Source organism: Rhododendron vialii, chromosome 8a (assembly GCF_030253575.1).
Source record: "Rhododendron vialii isolate Sample 1 chromosome 8a, ASM3025357v1".
In the NCBI taxonomy this organism is placed as follows: Eukaryota; Viridiplantae; Streptophyta; class Magnoliopsida; order Ericales; family Ericaceae; genus Rhododendron; species Rhododendron vialii.
In genome coordinates this window covers 4,784,242-4,802,612 of record NC_080564.1, presented here as the reverse complement: position 1 = coordinate 4,802,612, position 18,371 = coordinate 4,784,242, and the positions used below count along the sequence as shown (strand labels likewise).

The 18,371-nt window shown below is 40.0% G+C and overlaps 3 protein-coding genes across 3 annotated transcripts; all 3 read right to left on the bottom strand.

Moving 5' to 3' along the window:
- Positions 1–1,877: 1,877 nt before the first annotated feature.
- Positions 1,878–4,546, bottom strand: LOC131336246 (pectate lyase-like). Its single transcript, XM_058372029.1, has 5 exons — positions 4,348–4,546; positions 3,813–4,092; positions 3,058–3,518; positions 2,744–2,882; positions 1,878–2,404 (listed from the first exon to the last, which is right to left on the bottom strand). Exons 1-5 carry the CDS (start codon positions 4,455–4,457, stop codon positions 2,183–2,185), a joined length of 1,212 nt encoding a protein of 403 aa, XP_058228012.1. The 5' UTR covers positions 4,458–4,546; the 3' UTR covers positions 1,878–2,182.
- Positions 4,547–9,304: 4,758 nt separating this feature from the next.
- Positions 9,305–10,407, bottom strand: LOC131298956 (BAG family molecular chaperone regulator 1-like). Its single transcript, XM_058324463.1, has 2 exons — positions 10,088–10,407; positions 9,305–9,750 (listed from the first exon to the last, which is right to left on the bottom strand). Exons 1-2 carry the CDS (start codon positions 10,326–10,328, stop codon positions 9,518–9,520), a joined length of 474 nt encoding a protein of 157 aa, XP_058180446.1. The 5' UTR covers positions 10,329–10,407; the 3' UTR covers positions 9,305–9,517.
- Positions 10,408–14,157: 3,750 nt separating this feature from the next.
- On the bottom strand, positions 14,158–17,476 carry LOC131336443 (very-long-chain 3-oxoacyl-CoA reductase 1-like). The gene is made up of 3 exons (XM_058372293.1): positions 16,542–17,476; positions 15,133–15,202; positions 14,158–14,616 (listed from the first exon to the last, which is right to left on the bottom strand). Exons 1-3 carry the CDS (start codon positions 17,177–17,179, stop codon positions 14,362–14,364), a joined length of 963 nt encoding a protein of 320 aa, XP_058228276.1. The 5' UTR covers positions 17,180–17,476; the 3' UTR covers positions 14,158–14,361.
- Between the last annotated feature and the right edge of the window lie 895 nt (positions 17,477–18,371).

The window sequence follows — 18,371 nt, the reverse complement described above, 5'->3', positions numbered from 1 at the left end:
CTCTCTCTCTCTCTCTCTCTCTCTCTCTCTCTCTCTCTCTCTCTCTCTCCATGCATTCCCGCCATCTCCGCTACCTCTCCGCCCCTCCCCAACCAACCACCCCTATATAATCCCCCTCCCCATAACCCCATTTCCCTAATTCTCTGACTCCAGCAGTATTTCTCTAAATTCATTTTAGAGAATTACTGCCGCTCTCTTAAGAATCCCTAACCCGAAACTAAAAAACATTTCTTTTTTTCACCCTTTATAATTAATCTCAACAATGGCACGCCAATTGGTTGCCCTTGCCCTCATCTTCGCCGTTGCGGCCTCCACCGTCACCGCCCGACCCCCCTCCGCCGCCCCGTCCGTATCCCCCAAGGCCTCGCCGTCACCAGTCGCCGCCGCCCCCAAGGCAGCAACACCGGCATCGTCCCCCAAGGCCTCAGCCCCCACGGCAGCAACGCCGGCCGCAACACCTTCCGTTGTGTCCGCTCCCACTCCCTCCGCCGAGGCACCCGAGCAGGAAATCTCCTCTCCCCCGGCCCCCGAAGGCGAGTCCCCCGGGCCCGCTGCTGCAGGTCCCGCCGCCTCCACCACCCCCGCCGCCGATGCAGCTCCGGCTGAGGCACCCAATAGCGGCGCCTCCGGTTTGAAGGTCACGTCCGCCGCCGCGGTTGCCGCCGCAGCTGCCGGTTTCTTTTTCTTCTGAGCTTCGAAGAGATAAAAGAGAGAGAATATGTTTCTTAGGTTGTGGGTCCATTTGATGAACATGTAGTTTTCTGAGGGGATGGAGGTTGTACAAGTTGAGAGAGTAAGCCATTGAGATGGTGAACTCTCAAGGATTCAATGAATGAATGGTTTGTGAAAGCAGATGTAAATTTCTCTTTTGGGTGGGGTTGGTTCAAATTGAGATTTATTTGTTCTTTGAGCTCAAATAAATATAACATTCTTAATTTTGTTGTTTTGGGTTTGTTATTTTGGGTGCAACCGGCCCCATATATATATATATATATATATATATATATATATATATATATATATATATATATATATATATATATATATATATATGCAAAATAATCTGTACTGACAACTACAGAGTAGAGAATAATCAAACTAACAAGCAATAAAAACAAAGACACAAAGATTTACATGATTCCGTACAAGCACAAAACAAGAACGTATCTTACGAGTAAAGAGCGAGAAAGGATTCACCATAAATGAGAAGATTTTAAAGAGCCGACTACACCCATTTTAGGACCGAACAATATTAAGGAACAAATCTCCCCTTGTTGGAACAAAAGAGACAACACAAAGCCTTAATGTCAAACCCCAATAATAAAAGGAACAAACTAATCCACAATACAATCCAAATGAGCCTCTCCGTAATGGACCCAAAAGCGACAAACCATAGAAACGCCACAAGATTCCTATTTATAAGAAAACATTAAAAACAAGTCCAAGTCTAAACTGATTTACAATAAAGGCCTACGTGAAACAAGACTCTGAAAACGGGGCTGACTTTATACCTTTCCATAGAAATTAACTCGCGGCCTGGTGTCTGATAAAGTCTGTTAGTTAGGTCCACTAAAAGGAGGGTTGCCCATGATTGACGGGCCTCAATGGCAGACTGAAGTGCATAATAGAAAACTTTTGTCACATGAGACCACAAACAATTTGTTAGGGAGAAATGAATAGTTGTTTACGGATGTGAATTACGGCCGTCCAAAAGTGTTATGGACGGTTCAGATATTGAAACTTTTTCGGAAAAGAGTTTAACTCTTTTGGGATTTTTCTTCGGAAAAGTTTCATTAACATCCAGACCGTTTAAAGCAGAAACAGACGAGCAAGATAGCGCGACTCCATGAATAAAGGATTTATGAAGCCTCCGTAAATAAGCCAACCTCTTAATATATTCAGAAATACGTAATATTTAATTATATTGCCACACTAGTAGGCAACAAAGGGTCTAACACTTCTGCAGTTAATTAGTTTACAGGAGGTTTGACAATTAAGATCCAAATTAAAGAAGACATACTTGATCTCTCATGATCAGCTTAACATAAGGAAACACCCTAAAAAGACTGGAGGGGAAGCACAAAGCATTTCACACCCTTCTCTTAATTTCTTTTTTTCTAGTACCTAATTACTCTTAATACCGCCGAGTAATTAAGCTAGGGTTTGGATCATATGAAGTTGATTAACACCGAGAGCCCATCCTGCAGTTGAGTGCACCAGCAGTAGTAGTCATTGCACCCACGAACGAAGCAGGTCTAGCGCTTAAGCTTGAAGCCCTAGAGTACGTCGAAGAAGCACCCGCCCCCGACTGCCGGAAATACGCTCCGTTGAGCATCAGATCTCCGTCTGACCTCCAGTTCCAGTTCTTCCATTCGCTCTCCGGTGCATCCTCGTGTTTTGTCACCTGCACATTACAATCAATAATATTAGTTACATGCACATGTACGTGGATATATATGTATCTATAGGGGAGAGAAAGGGATTTAAATCGAAGCCACTATTTGTCGTATCGGGTTTTTTTTAAAAACTTTTCGATACCGCCACACTTCATTATAGTGGTTAGATACGTATCATCCTATTCCACTACATATTGGTACTTTTCTGACTCACGACGCGGTTCCCAAAGTTTATATTCCGTTACACTACCACCAATATTGCTATGTATCCCGATACTGTCATTTAAATTTTTTTTTGGGGGGGAGAGAGGTTGAGGTTTTTGTTGTCTCATGTTGTGGTTAATTACCTCCTTCCTGAATCTGACATCGGGTGCAAGAAATCTGTTGCCTTGGCTGTTGATGGTGGGGGATGCACTCCCACCAATGGCATACATCTCCCAGTGAGTGTAGTCGTTGTTCACCACATGGAAGTATCCGTGTCTACACCTGCAAATATTGTCAACACATTCAAGGGCTTTAGGCCATATTTTTCCAACACAACTGTGTCCGGCCGGAACTGTTCAAAGCACATGAGTCCACACACAATATCGAACAGTACTGTATCCATCCAGAATAGTTTTTTAAAATGCGTGCGTACGTAGACTTTCTGATATTTATTTACCTAGGCATCCTTTGCACGAGCCCTTCGCCAAAATGATTAAACGCAATGGTCACCTGCATATTCTTATCCTCTGTGAACGCATCGTTGTGCCCCAACAACATCACCTTATCGTGATGCGTCATGTAGTTATTCGAGATCGTAATAGCCGTCGATCCGTGGATCGCGTCAATCAGCCCGTCGTTGCAGTTCGAGAGCGAGCAATGGTCGACCCAGATGTCCTTCCCTGCAAAGATCGACACGCCGTCGCCATCCGATACCTGCCAATGCCCGGAGTGCTGTGGGGAGTCGCGTATGATAGCATTCCCTCCTTGTTTGCAGTCGTGGATGTGGATCCCATGTATGATGATGTTGGATACTTTGTGGATGGTTATGCATGGCCCACCTGAGATATGGACGCTTGTGCCCCTCCCATCTATTGTTTTGAATGAGTTCATTACTAGCTCTTGCTTTAGCTGGATTACCTGTTAGGAATCAAAAAAGTAAAAACCCAATAAGTGTATGTCCTCGGCAAGGTCATATGTTCTAATTTTACGGAGGTAAAATTCTAAACTTTGTAGCTAAAAAAAGTTTGTCCAGTCGTTCATTTTAGAATACCGAAATTAGTCGAAATGAACACAAGCTGACTTGAATGTCCGGTTATTAAAAAAACAAAAGTAAAAACCCTGACTATTTGATTTCCCCAAGCACGTTGTCAATGAACTGGACCCTACTTTTGATTTAGAATTGTCTCTCATAAGTAATCCAAAGCACATTACCATGTCTCGTTTGAAAATGATCCACAAAGGCTCATTTTGAATGACGGCATGTCGGAGAGTTCCCGGCTTGGGGTTCACGGCATCATCGTCACCGGAGTCCGTGACGACATAAATCTGGCCGTTCCTCCCGCCGAGTGCATTCTTGCCAAACCCAATGGCACAGTCGGCTAAGCTCTGGCGGTTCTGTTCCCAGTTGGAGTTGCACCTCCAGCAGTCGTCAATAGGGTTGCCCGTCCCACAAGATAAATAAGCTAGGTTCCTCCTGGAGGCATTGATGCTCCTGTACAAAAGTTTACAAGACTTGAGCCAACATTATCAAGAAAACACTCATAGGAGAACAATGCTATAAAAAAAAAACCCATAAAATATCACAAAATGCCATAATGCAATAAAAATATCACCCAATAATGCAGTACTGATAGCATTGCACTCATCCTGTATGGGTGTCACGTAGGCTATCGAGTAAATCGCATTGTCGTCAGTACTGCATTTTACATGCGTAGTTTTTGCGACTTTAGAGATATAATAACATTACCTATGAACATCTTGCACCACCAGATCAGGGTCTTGGACCGGCGAGGAGGAGACTAGGGCCAAGGCTAGTAGAAGAGACGAAAGAAGTAAAGAGAGAGAATGGCTTGCCATTTTGTTGTCTCTCTCTCAAGAGGAAGGAGTTTTCTTTTCTTTAGAGAGGAAAATTAGATGAGTGAAGGGGAGGAGTGGGGGACCAAAGTGAGAGATGAAGGAATGGCGGGTGGGGTTATAAAGGAACGATCCCCGGGATAACTGGCGTGATTAAAATGAACACATGGGGTCCACTCAGCTGTAATTTTTCAGGATTATCTCCCACCAGTTTCCCATTTGGTAGTTTAAAACGGTTACTAATCATGCGATTAGAGCTTAGCAAATCAAAATCTTGATTCGCAATCTTCTTAATTTGTTCACAAACTCTTTTCGTGATTATGAACCCACGTGAAAAGATGAGTAAGTTATTTATGATTAATTATTGACTTGCTGTTTTTATAATGAAAATATTGTATAAATATGAGTAAGTTATTTCTTAAATAATTTACCCCCAAAAGTTATTTCTTAATTAAAACCCACTGAATTTATTTATTTTAGTTTGGGTTGACTCGTTTATACATGGAATGAAGTTTAGTATGGCTATTTGGTGAATATTTCATATTTCGGGTGTTACGGGGATACAACATTATTTGGTAGGAGTAAATTTTTAGGATTTTTACTAATTAGGACTCAATGCCAAAACTAGCCTAAAAAAAAAGATATGGGTGAGTCTATGGATAGAAAGAAAAACAAATGAGCTTATCAAGTCTTTTTTGGAAATGAACCTTTAGGGCCGGATTGATTAATTTAGTAGGAACATGACAAACAAGTAAAGAGTTTACTCCTCTGCGTTCATACAATATAAGTTCGACTCTCACCACCTGTCAAAACCTTTTGAGAGCGAAAAAGTTTTGCCCAATCGTCGATTTCAAGTCCCGAGATTAGTCTAAGAAACGCATAATTTGATACGAATGTCGACCGCGACGATAAAAAGAATATCGTTGGAGAAACTCTAATTCATAAGAAGGGATAGCATGGTACTAGTAGAGACGCCCTCTTATCTTTTAGGAACTTAGTTAATTCTTGGCTAAAAACAGGCATATTCTTTTTTTAAAAGTTTGATCAATCTTACTTCCCTGATTGAGGGATACTAAGGGCAGATTTTCGCTGCAGCATGATGGTTTGGCCGTTCCCTTTTTGACTTTGGACACGAAATCACGTTTAGCCGGTAAAACAAGTGAGAATTTTTCTACCCTCATAAGATGATTTTTGGAGATCATAGAATATGAGTAGAAAGAACCACGAGTTGATGACCCTTGATCTGACCAAGTGGACACGAAAAAGCAAATAGGTGATTATCCTCTATGAAGTTACATGTTCAAATCTTACGCATTCTAAACATTGCAAACCTTGAGGCCACAAGACTAGTTTTGCCGAGTCATTGACTCCAGAGTTTCGGTATTGATCGATGTGCGCGCAATCTAACTAGAACATCTTGTATTAGAAAAACGACCCTTGCCCATCCCATAGTCCGCCTTCTTTTCTTACCCACTGACTGCGGAGGGAAATTTGGACTTCTGCAATTTGGGTTGGTCAATATGGATTGTGTTAGTCATACGGTAATTACTTACTTTAACCATATTGTAATTATCCAGATATTAATATGGATTATTTTGATCTAGTCCAACATGTTAGTATTGTGACTAATTAATTCAAATAAGAGCATCTCCATTGTAATAAGCAAATGAGTGTGGATAAACAAATTTAACAATAACGCTCAAAAAATACCCCACATTGTAATAAGCAAAGTTACAAGTCTTTTAGCAAATAACCAAATTTCACACATTTCATAACCAAACTTAACAACTTTTACCAATAATCAAACTCAAAACTCAATAACTAAAAAACACCACACATTGGAATGGTCTCATCGAGACGAATAATTTGGTGTGGTCGGGTATGTGATTGGAACTCGTTTGCGATTGGACAAATGTGTATTGTGTATTGTGGGAGTTTTTTTTTTGTTAGGAATGCAAAAATAACCAATGTGAAGTAGAGCTTGTTAAGTTTGATTATAGACTAAATGGATAATCAAATGCTGACGTAGCATATTTTGGTTATTGATTTTGATTATTACCATTGCCGATGCTCTAATTAGTCGTGACGACTAATTGTAAAACAAAATTACACTTACTATATAATTAATCTCTTAATTAGTATAGATATTTCTTTGGATTAGCAAAGTAGGAAAAATAACATCCACATGGACCTCACTTTTGACGCACTAGTCAAGAATTATGACTTCCACCCTGCTACTGGAAATTCCCGACTTATTTATTCAACAAAAAACATTCTACGCTCCGTTTGTTTCGGGAAAACGTTTACTGGATTTGTGCTGGGAAAAATTCAAAAAAACTCACAAACATACACATCAATGTTTCATAAACACCTTCTTTTTTTTTAATTTTTTTTTTCAATAAAACACTTGAACTAATCATCCGCTATTAAATTGGGCACCTGGTGTCAATTTCCATCCATTTAGTAACGAAAAATGCACTTGCGGGGTGTTTAGACACTAATAAGATGGCTGACTTTGCACTGACAAAAAAAAAAAGTTACTTTGACTTATTCATCCCAAACCAGGTTTTGTACCCAAAAAGATTGATAAGAAATATACTGACCACTGGCTAGAATACTATTCGGCTCAGAAAGCCTTGCTTGGACCATGCGCTACCGAGCACGGGAAATCACTATGGTGATCAGAAGGACCATCCAAAGGGGTTCTAGATGTGCAGGGACTTCTCCTGCACGGCCTCCGTCCGTTTGGGGATAACTACGAAAAGTCTAAGTTTTATGGTTATTTTTAAGGAAAATGATTTGTGCACTTCAATTTTTTATGATGACAATTCAAAATTTGTCTTTTAGTGTACAATGTATAATTTTGTATTAAAAGACAAATTTTAAAATGCTATCATCAAAAATTGAAGTGCCAAAATCGTCTACCTATTTCTAATCCTGGGGATAAAGGAAAATAAGGTTATTGGGCCCAATGAGTGTCATGCCATCCCTATCAACACATCCCTGGATGCAACGATTCAGTACTGATGGAATTCTACCTCTAATGCGCCTATGCAGCCTATCTAATCACTTCTAAAATCAATATATTGGTGGTAGGAAGGGTTTCAATTAAGTTTTTTACAGCATTCGATATCGCACCCACAAGTCTGTTTTTAGAGCGATTGTAGGGAGCGACATTGTGTAACCAAATCCATTAGAGCACTCCGGGCCCAACAAAATGCTCTACAAGCTACAAGCAAATCTTAAAAAACGTTTCTTGCTCACATTAGTTGTTTTCACTAGGTCAGTCAAGTGGATTCCTTTTTCAAATGTAAAGTTTCGTCAATTCTTGACACATTATTGACTCTTTCTCTCTCTCTCTCTCTCTCTCTCTCTCTCTCTCGGTAAGTTTGTTTTCATTTTCTTATGAGGAAATTATATGCAACTGGAAATTCTTTGGCATCATTTGCTTTTGGCCCACATTGAAGAAGATTAATTCCTGGCTTATTATTCAACAAAATACAACTCGCTATACATTCTAATTTCCACGCTCACGTATGTTTCGGGAAAACATTTTTCTTTTTTTGCCCCGACAAAATCAAACAAGAATATGCTAACCACCGGCTACAATACTACTCGGTTCAGAAAGTCCTGCTCGGACCACTAGCTACAGGGGAAATCACTATGGTGATCAAAAGGACCACCCAAAGGGGTTCTAGGCGTGTTGGGACTCTCCTGCACTGCCTCTATCCCTCAGGGATAACCACGAAAAATCCAAGTCTTATGGGTATTTAAATGATGGGAACACATACACACAACTCTTACACCCTAATTACTTGAGTTTTATTTTATCTCTGTCTACAAATCGGCTGACTTACGAATCAATGGATTGTTGATTGGCACCACACCGCTGTCTATTTTTCTCTTGCAGGCCGTTGATCAAGCGCGCCGGAAACTAGTTGATCAAAGATGCGTTTATGTTAATCAGGCATAACTTGGTTCTTTGCTGCTTAGCTATATAGGCTTTGCAAGGACTTCACCATCTCCAAATCAATGTGGGCTTGCTTTGAATATAGACAGTCAAAGGCTAAGAAGGGGCCCAGCTTCCTCTCGGGCCGAGGCACAACCGATTGGAATGGGCCTGCTGAACCATTTTCCTTGTTTATGGATTTTTATTTTTATTTTTTGAACCGCAAAGAAAGTAGTACCATTTCATTAAAAAAAATAAAAAATTACACAAGGAACAAAATAGATAAAAACAACCCAAAGAAAACAAAAGCGGTAGTTGGCAACGTGCCAAACAAACCAACAATTTCTCCCACGTGAATCTCCCACTATATTCCAAATATCCAATTTTTCATCCGAATACTCCCTCGTCTTGTTTGCGCCCGACCTGTTGATGGGTCTTACGTACTTACACTTGCGCATAATAAGACCGCCGGTCCTATTTATGGGAAGGAGTAGTGGAGAATGAGAATTCTAACTGCCAAATTCTATTCTGCTTAAAAGAATGTTACCCAATACTTCCAACGTATTACGTGACATTTTCATGTAATCCACCCAATCAGTCACTTAATCGTAATGATAAATTTCGCAATAGAGGCATAATTAGATACTTGAATTAATAGCCATTCGAAAAGACACAAGCCATGCATCATCTCATACCTTCTTCTTTTTTGAAACGATTCAATCCATTAACATGGAAAGTCCAAAGGCAATACAAATTTCATCATAAAATACAAGAGTGAACCAAAACTACGAAAACCTAGACACGAGCACCTGCATTACAGACTTTCAGACTCAATGGCACCTACTGCCGAAGCAGGCCACCGAAAACTACGGAACATAAGAGCCAGTCGCAGCAAAAATAGTAGAGCATCCAAGGACACCCAGCTCACATTAACCCTGCCCGAAACAAGAAGAAAATTACAAACAGAACTCCTAATAATCTGTCGAAGTGCTTCAATACTCACCCTTCTTCTCCACAAAACTAACCCTTTCTTTTAAATGGGGTTGTTAATTAGCAGAGAGAAGGTGCATTATGCTGAAATTAATTTGAACACAGTCAATCATTAACTAAATTATTACACACTAATGGTTCTAAAAGGAGACCCCATGGCTCGACCTGATCTTGCCAAACCCATGAGTAGTTTTCTCTCCTTGATGGCTGGATCCTCCAATAAAAGAACCTTGTCCTTGTCTCTAACCCCAACCATGTGCAAGTATTCACCATCTTCTCTCTCCTTTCCCTTGAACAATAGCCTTTGCTCCCTTGGCTCCAAATTAGTCACCATTGTCAATATCATCTTCAGTTCTCCTACAACAACAACAAAATCATTAATTTTGAAGGTTAGAAACTTTTTTCGGGTCTTCGACAATGCTATAGCAAATTAGCGGATTTCTTGTTGCGTAGCGGTGATTTATTCAATAATATTTCCGTCTTAGTGATGATATACGAACGGAAAATTCATACACAATCTTTGTACATAATAATATAGCTAGATCAATCCGAATCTTTCACTTTAAAACAGGACTCCTACGAATAAGGCTAATAGTATAAAGATATATGTCACTGTCACATCTTTCTCCATTAGTATTTTTATTTTTATGTAAGTGATGAGTTTTTCATTCTTTCAAGTTTAAAGAGAGCTTACCAAATGTTGAAGTTGGTTGTAGGGTGATATCATGCCATTGAGAAACAGTTGAGACTCTCACTATGATAAATCCATCTCCACCACTCTCATCTCTCTTCTGAACAAGCATGCCGCCAGGACGCATCTCCCACTTGATTTCACCACCTCCACACCCTTTTCCCGCCGCTCCGACATCGCTGCCGGACCTGCCAAGCTTGGAGCTGTTGCTTCTGGAAAACCTCATTGATCTCAGCTTGATCATCTTTTCTCTCTGTCTCTTTCAAAAGTTTTGCAAGGAGTAGGGGAGAGATGATATTGGTAGGCCAAAGCTTTACTCAAATGGGGTAATTATATAGCTGAGAGAGAGTTGAATAGGACAAAAAGTGATGCCAATAAAATACAAAATAATTAAATTGTCCCAAATTGAGATTAGGACCAATCAGGGTGAAGGGACTAATGAGATTGCGACGCGTGGTAGCGCATGGTTTCTTGGCTGCTGGTTTTAGGGGAGGTTATGGCACATGGGAGGGTGGATGATTGTTAACATGCTTTGCTTGATTGGAGGAGCCAAACAGAATCACATAAAATGAATGGATTTTGGTCTTTTTATTATATGGATGATTTTAGGGGGGGTTCGGATCCTCTCCGGTTCTTATTTTGGATTTTGCAAGACAGTCTAAAACGAGGTAATTAAGGATAGAAAATTGCCGATAGTATGTATTTTACGGATAAGAAACCAATCTTACCAGCGCAATACTATCAAAAAATCCATAGCACTAGTTGTTGAGATGGGCAGCCGAGATTTAGAATGTTTGATTTGGTCCAAAACGAGGACGATAGAGGATCACAAAAGTGGACGTAAAAAGTGAGTGAATTGCCAAAATTTCGGAACAAGTGTCAGGGGGATGAATCCCTCTTCAAAATTCTTGGTCATCATGTTTTCTGTGCTTGTAGAATTACTGATCTGTTGGGGAAGACGAACATAAATTTTCCATAAAACGTCGAAGTTTTTTTTTGTTGTCTGAATGTCATGAGAAGACACTAACCATTTCCATTCAAGTATGCATGGACTCTATGATCTATCACAGTAGGAAATAGTTCGACACGGACGTTTAGAACCTCATGAACGAGCAATGTTTCGAACCCAGATTTTGATTCACGGATTCAGACATACGTGTGTCCCAAAGGACCGTACGTTTGTATGTGGATCCCTTATTATTTTGTAGTCATGTGCACCAAACAATTACAAACATATCTGTATTTAGATTTGTGAACGCAAGTCGATCTGTGCCCGCACACTAGTGTGGGAATCCTGTTTCCATTGGGGACCATTTTTGTCCTTACTAGTTTACTTGCGATTTGGATTGTTTTAATTAGGTTGCATTAGGTGAGTACTCTTAGATAATTCTGAGATTACATGTTTTTATTGGTGGTTGGCTAATCCTTAGGGTATCATCCCATGTGAAATGGAGGCAGGTGGACAAGCTCTCTCTCTCTCTCTCTCTCTCTCTCTCTCTCTCAACCATGCAGCACTAATTCATTTATAAGAAACATTATATACTTGGTGTTATTATTTTCTTATGGTATTTTGTTTGCTCATGCGAGTGTTTGTGTCGCACATGTACCAGAAAATATAATAGAGATACAGAACTAAGTACAAAACAATGATACTATTAATGGAGCTAGCATGTTACTTCTAACTTCGAAGTGACACGTACCAAGCTCAAATTATAGACTTCACATGGGCTGCAATAGTAGTACGTACCATTTTCGATCCAATCGTGTTTAGTATTTTTCTAGAAAGTTCTTCACTGTAGGACTAAAACTATTTCTCAGTTTTCTTTTTGAGATGGGCTTATTCACAGAGGAGCCCATGCACAATCTTTACCGTCCGTTTCGGCATTGGAAGAGTTTAACTCTTTGTGTGAAGAGTTTTGTTGAAATTAAATTCGGACCGTTCAATACATTTTCGACAGGCACGATTCACCTCCGCAAACCACTATTCATGAAAAGCTCTGTAAAATAGTTTTTCTCTTTGTTTTTATGCTAACCAGAGGGATGGGATGCTATGTATTTGCACATTTTTAGGGTGGGCGTGGGGATATTGAGGTAGTGGTCATGGTAGGTGATTTTTAATCTATTTGTACTATTATTTTGCCCGTAATAGTTATTTAACGCCATGTATGTTGAAAGTCGTCGTAAATCCTTAATTTTTGAAGGAGCAAACCGAAATCATTTTTGTGACGAGCTTCAAAAATTGGTCACACCAAAATCACTTCTCCATTTAGATGTTTGAGGAGTATTAGGCCCCGTTCCAGAACGCGTTTTAAGTCCTTATTTTTTAAGAAGGCAATTTCAAGCTCAAAAATTATAGGCTTATTCAAATTTAAAAATATGCAATATGGATCTTATTTGATAGATCTCACTGAGATCTTTAATACGATGCAAAAAAAATTGAAAAATTATTTTTCATTTACATTATTTTTGAGTTTGAAAATGTGAAATAAGTACTTATTTTTTAAGAAGGTGTTCTGGAACGGGGCCTTAGTTTATGAACTCCATTATGGGTACCGACTGTGATGTAACATAGGGTACAGATCGGCGTGTGGGGCCCATTCTGGGGTCTCACGCAAATGATCCGAGTCGTTCGTTTATTTTAAAGTAGGTGTTTGATTCAATCTTTCAATTTCCTGAGTGGCCCCACAAGCCAATCTGTCACTATCAATACCTCGCTGGTGTACCCACCAAGAACAAACAAAAAAACGAAAAATAATGGAGCGTGAGAATCACTACCCAAAAAAGAATAATTACCTCCAAAATTAATATATAAGCCTGCGTGGCCTCTACACTCTCATTGTCAATTAATTTTGAGTTAGATACTATAGACGGTGAAGTATCCGTCTAACCACGCCCGCTACGCGGTGGACAATGCGCGCGTAAAAGTCGAAACAGTTGGCACTTCAATGCACATTTATAAAAGTATTGTAGTGGGCCGAATCAGTTGTTTCCATTTGGGTCTGGCTAACCAGGAGCCTCAATAGGCTAAATGCTTGGGCTGAACCATGTATGTCAGACCGGTGCCAAACTGCCAATAGATCGCCCTTGATCATATTGTCCAAGCGTGGTTCAATACGAATCGTCCAGAGTTGGGTCAGGACTAACACAACCCATGGTTATGGGAAGCGTAAGTTGTTCAGCGACGTTAACATAACCACTTGGGTTAAGTATGTCATCCCTGGTGTCACCCCTAATAGTTAGGGCTTGTGTCCGGCACGAGGTGACTTGGAGGTTAAGTCGAGAGTTCCTATATAAAGTACAGTCCCATACCCTAAAGAGGTAGGCTGTTACTATTCATCTAAGAGCTCTATATACTTCATCTTCTCGATCAATGACTTACTTAACTATCGGAGTGCATTTCCGGTCATCACTGGCCTGTTAGGCACTAATGGTTGTTCCTTGCCTTGTAGGGTTAGGACTAAAGAAAGAGCTTATAAGTCATATCGAACTAGAGGTCCAGCTAAGGGTTTCCGGAGAAACGCCACCCCACAAATATCAATATACTTTTGCGAATATCTGTGTACCTTTGGCAAAAATTAACGCAATTTTTTTATTTTTTATTTTTTGCAATTATTCACCGGCTAATGGGAGGTGATTAGCATTTTTCCTTCTAGCTTTAGTCATTTCGCTACTCAATACTCAACCAACCTTAGCTTACTCATGACCGCACGCCAAGTTTTTTCCGTTAGGTGGCTAAACGATACCGCCAAGATCAACAAGCTGATACGGTAGTTTCACCTAATTTACTTGAATTGTGTGTGGCTACGATTCGGGAGGTTTAGGGAAACTACGTCTAGACGGGTCGAAAGGCCGTCCGGATGGCAAGTACAAGAAACCAAATCCGAACATGGCTGATGGCCATCCGAATGGTCAAGCACGGAAAGTTTTGGCCGGAAAGTGGTCAAGTCCATCCAGACGGGCATAACCAAGAAAAACTGAGGGATACAATTGAGAGGAGATTGGGGAGCTTGTAATCCTTATTAATCATATATATATATACAATAACTTGAAATTGCAAAGAGGAGAGCAACGCATAAGAAAAGCAAGCAGCTAGATTGAATGGAACTTGGTACAAAGTACATGAAGGACAACATAAGTTTGAAGTCCAATAGCTCAAATTCTAGTGGAATCACATAGCAAACTAACCTCCAACGGCATATCCTAATCCGCATTGGCCGTCTGAAGAAAATAGTAAATGAGATACAAGAAGGTAACCAGAAAGAGTAAGAATGGTGTCTCTATTCCTTCTTCCTAGAGTCTTTGAGCTGACCCCTCTTTCGAATTGCAAGGCAGAACCGGAGACGCCAAGCATCAATAATGGACTCCGGCAAGGAGTTTGCCAATCCCCACAGAAGAGAGTGGGGCCAGTAAGGAGTGCAACGCGGTTCGTAGCCTATCCACCGCATGGCAGCTCGAGCATAACCGTCAGTTGATGGAACAAAGAATGAGGATCGTTTGATTGATGCCATCTTTGTCGCCACATACAAGGGCACCTGTAGTGAAAAGGACCTCATTAGATTATCGACATGGATATGAAACCAAATCATTCACATAAGACCTTCACATAATTGTGTTTTCACCAAATTGCAGTTCTTGATGAAAGTAAGATTTTGTATGAGTAAACAAAAGTTAGCTTGATCCCCTTCTCAGTCGTTCAGTAAAGCCCCATACATGATGGAAACAATATGATTTCCGAGCTGTAATGCCTTACATCCAACGTGATCTCATTTATGATGTGAACAATGATGAAATAGAATGCCGAGGATGAGTGCAGTCTATCAGTTGAAATCCACTTGTCGAGCACATATCAGTCTTCATATTCTCATCTGGACGATTTTTTTTTGTAATAAAATGGTGCCTATGCGATCCGGGATCAATGTGAAGAACTCTTTTGGTATAATGTGCATGTTACATTACATGGCAATGCAAATAAATGCAAACGTGACAGGAAGTGAATTAAATTAGGCGCAGGTATGCAGTATGGGCTCCAAAAATAATATCAAGAGTACCTGACACTGCACATCGATCCCGCTTTTCTTGTACTCCACATAAAGGCACCTCGAGAATTGATCAACGTATCTGAAAATAAAAACACCAGACCAAACATTAGGCATCCAGTATTTCAAATCATGAAGCCCAGTTTGTCAATAAAAATACTTTGAAAACAACTTTCTCACGAAAACAAAAAGAAGCGGGAAGTGATCCCCACTAGAATATTATCAGTATAATGGAATGAGCAGACATAAAGGAAACAAACAACTCAAAAGGAAAATTAAGAATAAAGACACAGTTTTGATAGTCAATAAGTAAGCAGTCTAGTGTTTTATGTACCATGTCAAATAAGAATCAAAAACCTCATTCGTGGGACTTCTCAAAACATTTGACAGTTGAGAAACTGAAAGGAAAAAAGAACATGTCATTTCCTTTCTTGAGAAAGGAAATATCAGCAGTTCTATTTCCTTTCTTGAGAGAACCGATTGAATCAGCACAAATTCTATCTCATACAACTACTCTACTAATATACTTTCATGCTTTCTTAGGAATAAACAACTTCATCCATCCATTTTCTCTTTTCCTTATGACATTTTGCATCCAAACATAGGGTTGAACCCCAAGCATGAAACTACAATCAAAACACGCACAACACAACTTCGAAATTTCCAAACAAATGTCTCTTGATTCGTGGATTGGGCCCTAGCTGTCCCTTAGACTATCTCTAATCCTCACTCTTTTTTAAATTCAGAACCAAAATCTGAGTAAAATTCCTTAAATCTCGCTCCATGGCTTGACCCAAACCCCTATCAAATTGACTTTTTACTCAAACTTTTAACCAAATCAAGGGAGACTCAAATCTTTGGCGACCATTTTCTCCCTCTCAAACTTACAAGTATGCCATGAATGAAGCTTTTACCAAAATTTATGCTTAGATTTGAATTTGCCCATTGGAGTTCTCCATATGGTATAAAGCTTTGCTACTCAATACTTTTAACTTTCGTGAAACGACTAAAAAGTACTCCGTAGATTCTACTCATCTTCTCACTCAAATCAAGGACACTCTTTACAAATCAAACTTCTAAAGCTGCTTCATGGCTTCCAAATTTATCATTGCTGAATAGAGAGATCCTTAAAACAGATAAACTTTTCAATCAAATTTACACCTAAATATGAGTTTGTCCATTGGAGGTCTCGACGAACCTTTATTTTTTTCTATCGGCTAAAACCAGTATTGTTAGAATAATTAGATTTAACGCCTTGGAGGAGGAGTTGAGCTCCTACCTCCTACAACTTGAGTGCGCCATATGCCGTTGGGCCAAAGGCCTTCAAATTCTAATCAAAACCACAAGGAAGAATCCTAACAGAGAGCCGGAAAAAAGCATCACTTGAAAACGTAAACAAGGAAATCGAAAAGAATACTCACGCTTTGGTGGCCGCATAAACAGCATTCAACGGATCAGAAGGGATAACAATAGCCGCGCCGGACCCAATATTCACAATCGCGCCTCTCTTCCTCTTGACCATCCCGGGCAGAACCGCCTGAGTCACCTTAGTCGTTCCCTCGACGTTGATCTTAACCAAATCCGCCAGCAACTTCTCGTCCACCTCATGGAAAAACCTCGCGTAAGGATACGCTATCCCCACGTTATTAACCAAAACCCCGACATCCAACCCTTCAATCTCCTTTTCAATCCTATCCACCCCTTCGTTCAAGTCGCCGGAGAAGTCGACCACCACGGTCTTGATCTGGGTCTGCCCGAATTTCGCCCGGATCGAATCCGAAACCTCGGATAGTTTATCCGGGTTCCGGCCGACTAGGATCAGGTTGAGGCCTTTGCGGGCCAGTTGGAAGGCGAAGCCCTTGCCGATGCCGTCCGTGGGTCCGGTTACGAGGGCCCACGAGCCATATTTCTTGAGGTTTTTGGGGGGTCGGAGGAAGTTGACGTAGACCCAGGTGAGGAAAGAGAGGGTGAATTTGAGGAGGGAGATGGAGCCGAGGGTTAGGAGGAGGAGGAGCCAGAGGGGCTGGGATTTGAGGTGGGCTACGGAACAGAGCTCCATGATGCAGAGTGTTCGACTGTTTTTGAGAGTTGGATCCTGAGAAACGGTTTTAGAGTGTGAAGTGATTGAATAAATAAGGCAAACAGGAGAATCCTATGGTTTTTCGTCTCAAAATATTTGTCTCATCAAGTAAAACAATGTTAAGAAATTAATGAATTTAAGAAAAAATTCAAAATTTTATTTTAAATTAAAATATTTATTGATATCTAAGTACTAATGGTAAAAAGATTTGACTTTTCTATTAAAAATAATTTGATTTTTTTGTAAATTTTCGTTTTGTGAATCGGACAAATATTAGTACAAAGTGCATGTATTTTTTGATCTAGAATAGATGGAGAGTGATGTAGTTGGAGGAGGACGGTTTGGCGGAAACGGTTGGGCATTTATGAGGTGGAAAGGCGTGAGGATCGAGGGGTGGAGGTTTTGGCTGGATTGGTTAAGGTTGATAAAGCTAATTTTATTAGGATGCTGATTTTGTCACTTTTTTTTTTATTAATGTCACTCCTCTGCAAGTGTATTTTTATTAACGCCACTCCATGTAAGTGTATTTTTCACAAAAAATATACTTGCAGGAGAATGGCGTTAACAATAAAAGAAGTGACAAAAATATTTCCCTTTTTAGTAAGAAGAAAAAAAAATGAAAAAATTTGTGTGCCTGGATTTGTGGAATCATTTGCATGAGATGGCAGGGACCAACACGACAAGTTTGGAAATAGGCCCGACAGGGCACGATATGCGTTGGCATGGCACGGCATGGCATAACATGACAAGGCAAGAATATTAAAGTGGAGAAAGTCGGGCCATCATTTTTTAACGTCCGGCGCAAACGCTATAAAACACGAGCAAAACTCTGTATTTTCTTTTGTCTCTCCACTTGTGTACTCGTATTCTTTTTCGTTTCTCCGTCAAATTAAGAGGATTTGAACAGAGATAGATAAAGCTACAATTCACAGAGATTAAGCTCAAATTTAGGGTGAGTTCACATTGTTCATTAAAACTGTATTTTTTATATTTAGTCCAATATCTTCACTATTTAAGACCACCCATTTCTTTTAACTAAATCGACATACTGATATTTTTGGTATTTTTCTAATAGAAACAAGTGGTATTTGGCACTAGTCTAAAAACAAAAACAAAAATATAGGGTGAGCTCACCCTTCTTATTGAAAAACTCAAAAATTAGTATACGTTT

Excerpts from the sequence above, each read along its gene's own strand:
- LOC131336443 (XM_058372293.1), bottom strand. The coding sequence starts at position 17,179 with ATGGAGCTCTGTTCCGTAGCCCACCTCAAATCCCAGCCCCTCTGGCTC. Across the intron at positions 15,203-16,541 it reads GTTTATGCGGCCACCAAAGC|ATACGTTGATCAATTCTCGA; the intron begins GTGAGTATTCTT and ends TTTTATTTTCAG. Across the intron at positions 14,617-15,132 it reads GGATCGATGTGCAGTGTCAG|GTGCCCTTGTATGTGGCGAC; the intron begins GTACTCTTGATA and ends TTTTCACTACAG.
- LOC131298956 (XM_058324463.1), bottom strand. The coding sequence starts at position 10,328 with ATGATCAAGCTGAGATCAATGAGGTTTTCCAGAAGCAACAGCTCCAAG. Across the intron at positions 9,751-10,087 it reads ACAACCAACTTCAACATTTG|GAGAACTGAAGATGATATTG; the intron begins GTAAGCTCTCTT and ends TTGTTGTTGTAG.
- LOC131336246 (XM_058372029.1), bottom strand. The coding sequence starts at position 4,457 with ATGGCAAGCCATTCTCTCTCTTTACTTCTTTCGTCTCTTCTACTAGCC. Across the intron at positions 3,519-3,812 it reads TCATTTTCAAACGAGACATG|GTAATCCAGCTAAAGCAAGA; the intron begins GTAATGTGCTTT and ends GATTCCTAACAG. Across the intron at positions 2,405-2,743 it reads ATGTCAGATTCAGGAAGGAG|GTGACAAAACACGAGGATGC; the intron begins GTAATTAACCAC and ends TGTAATGTGCAG.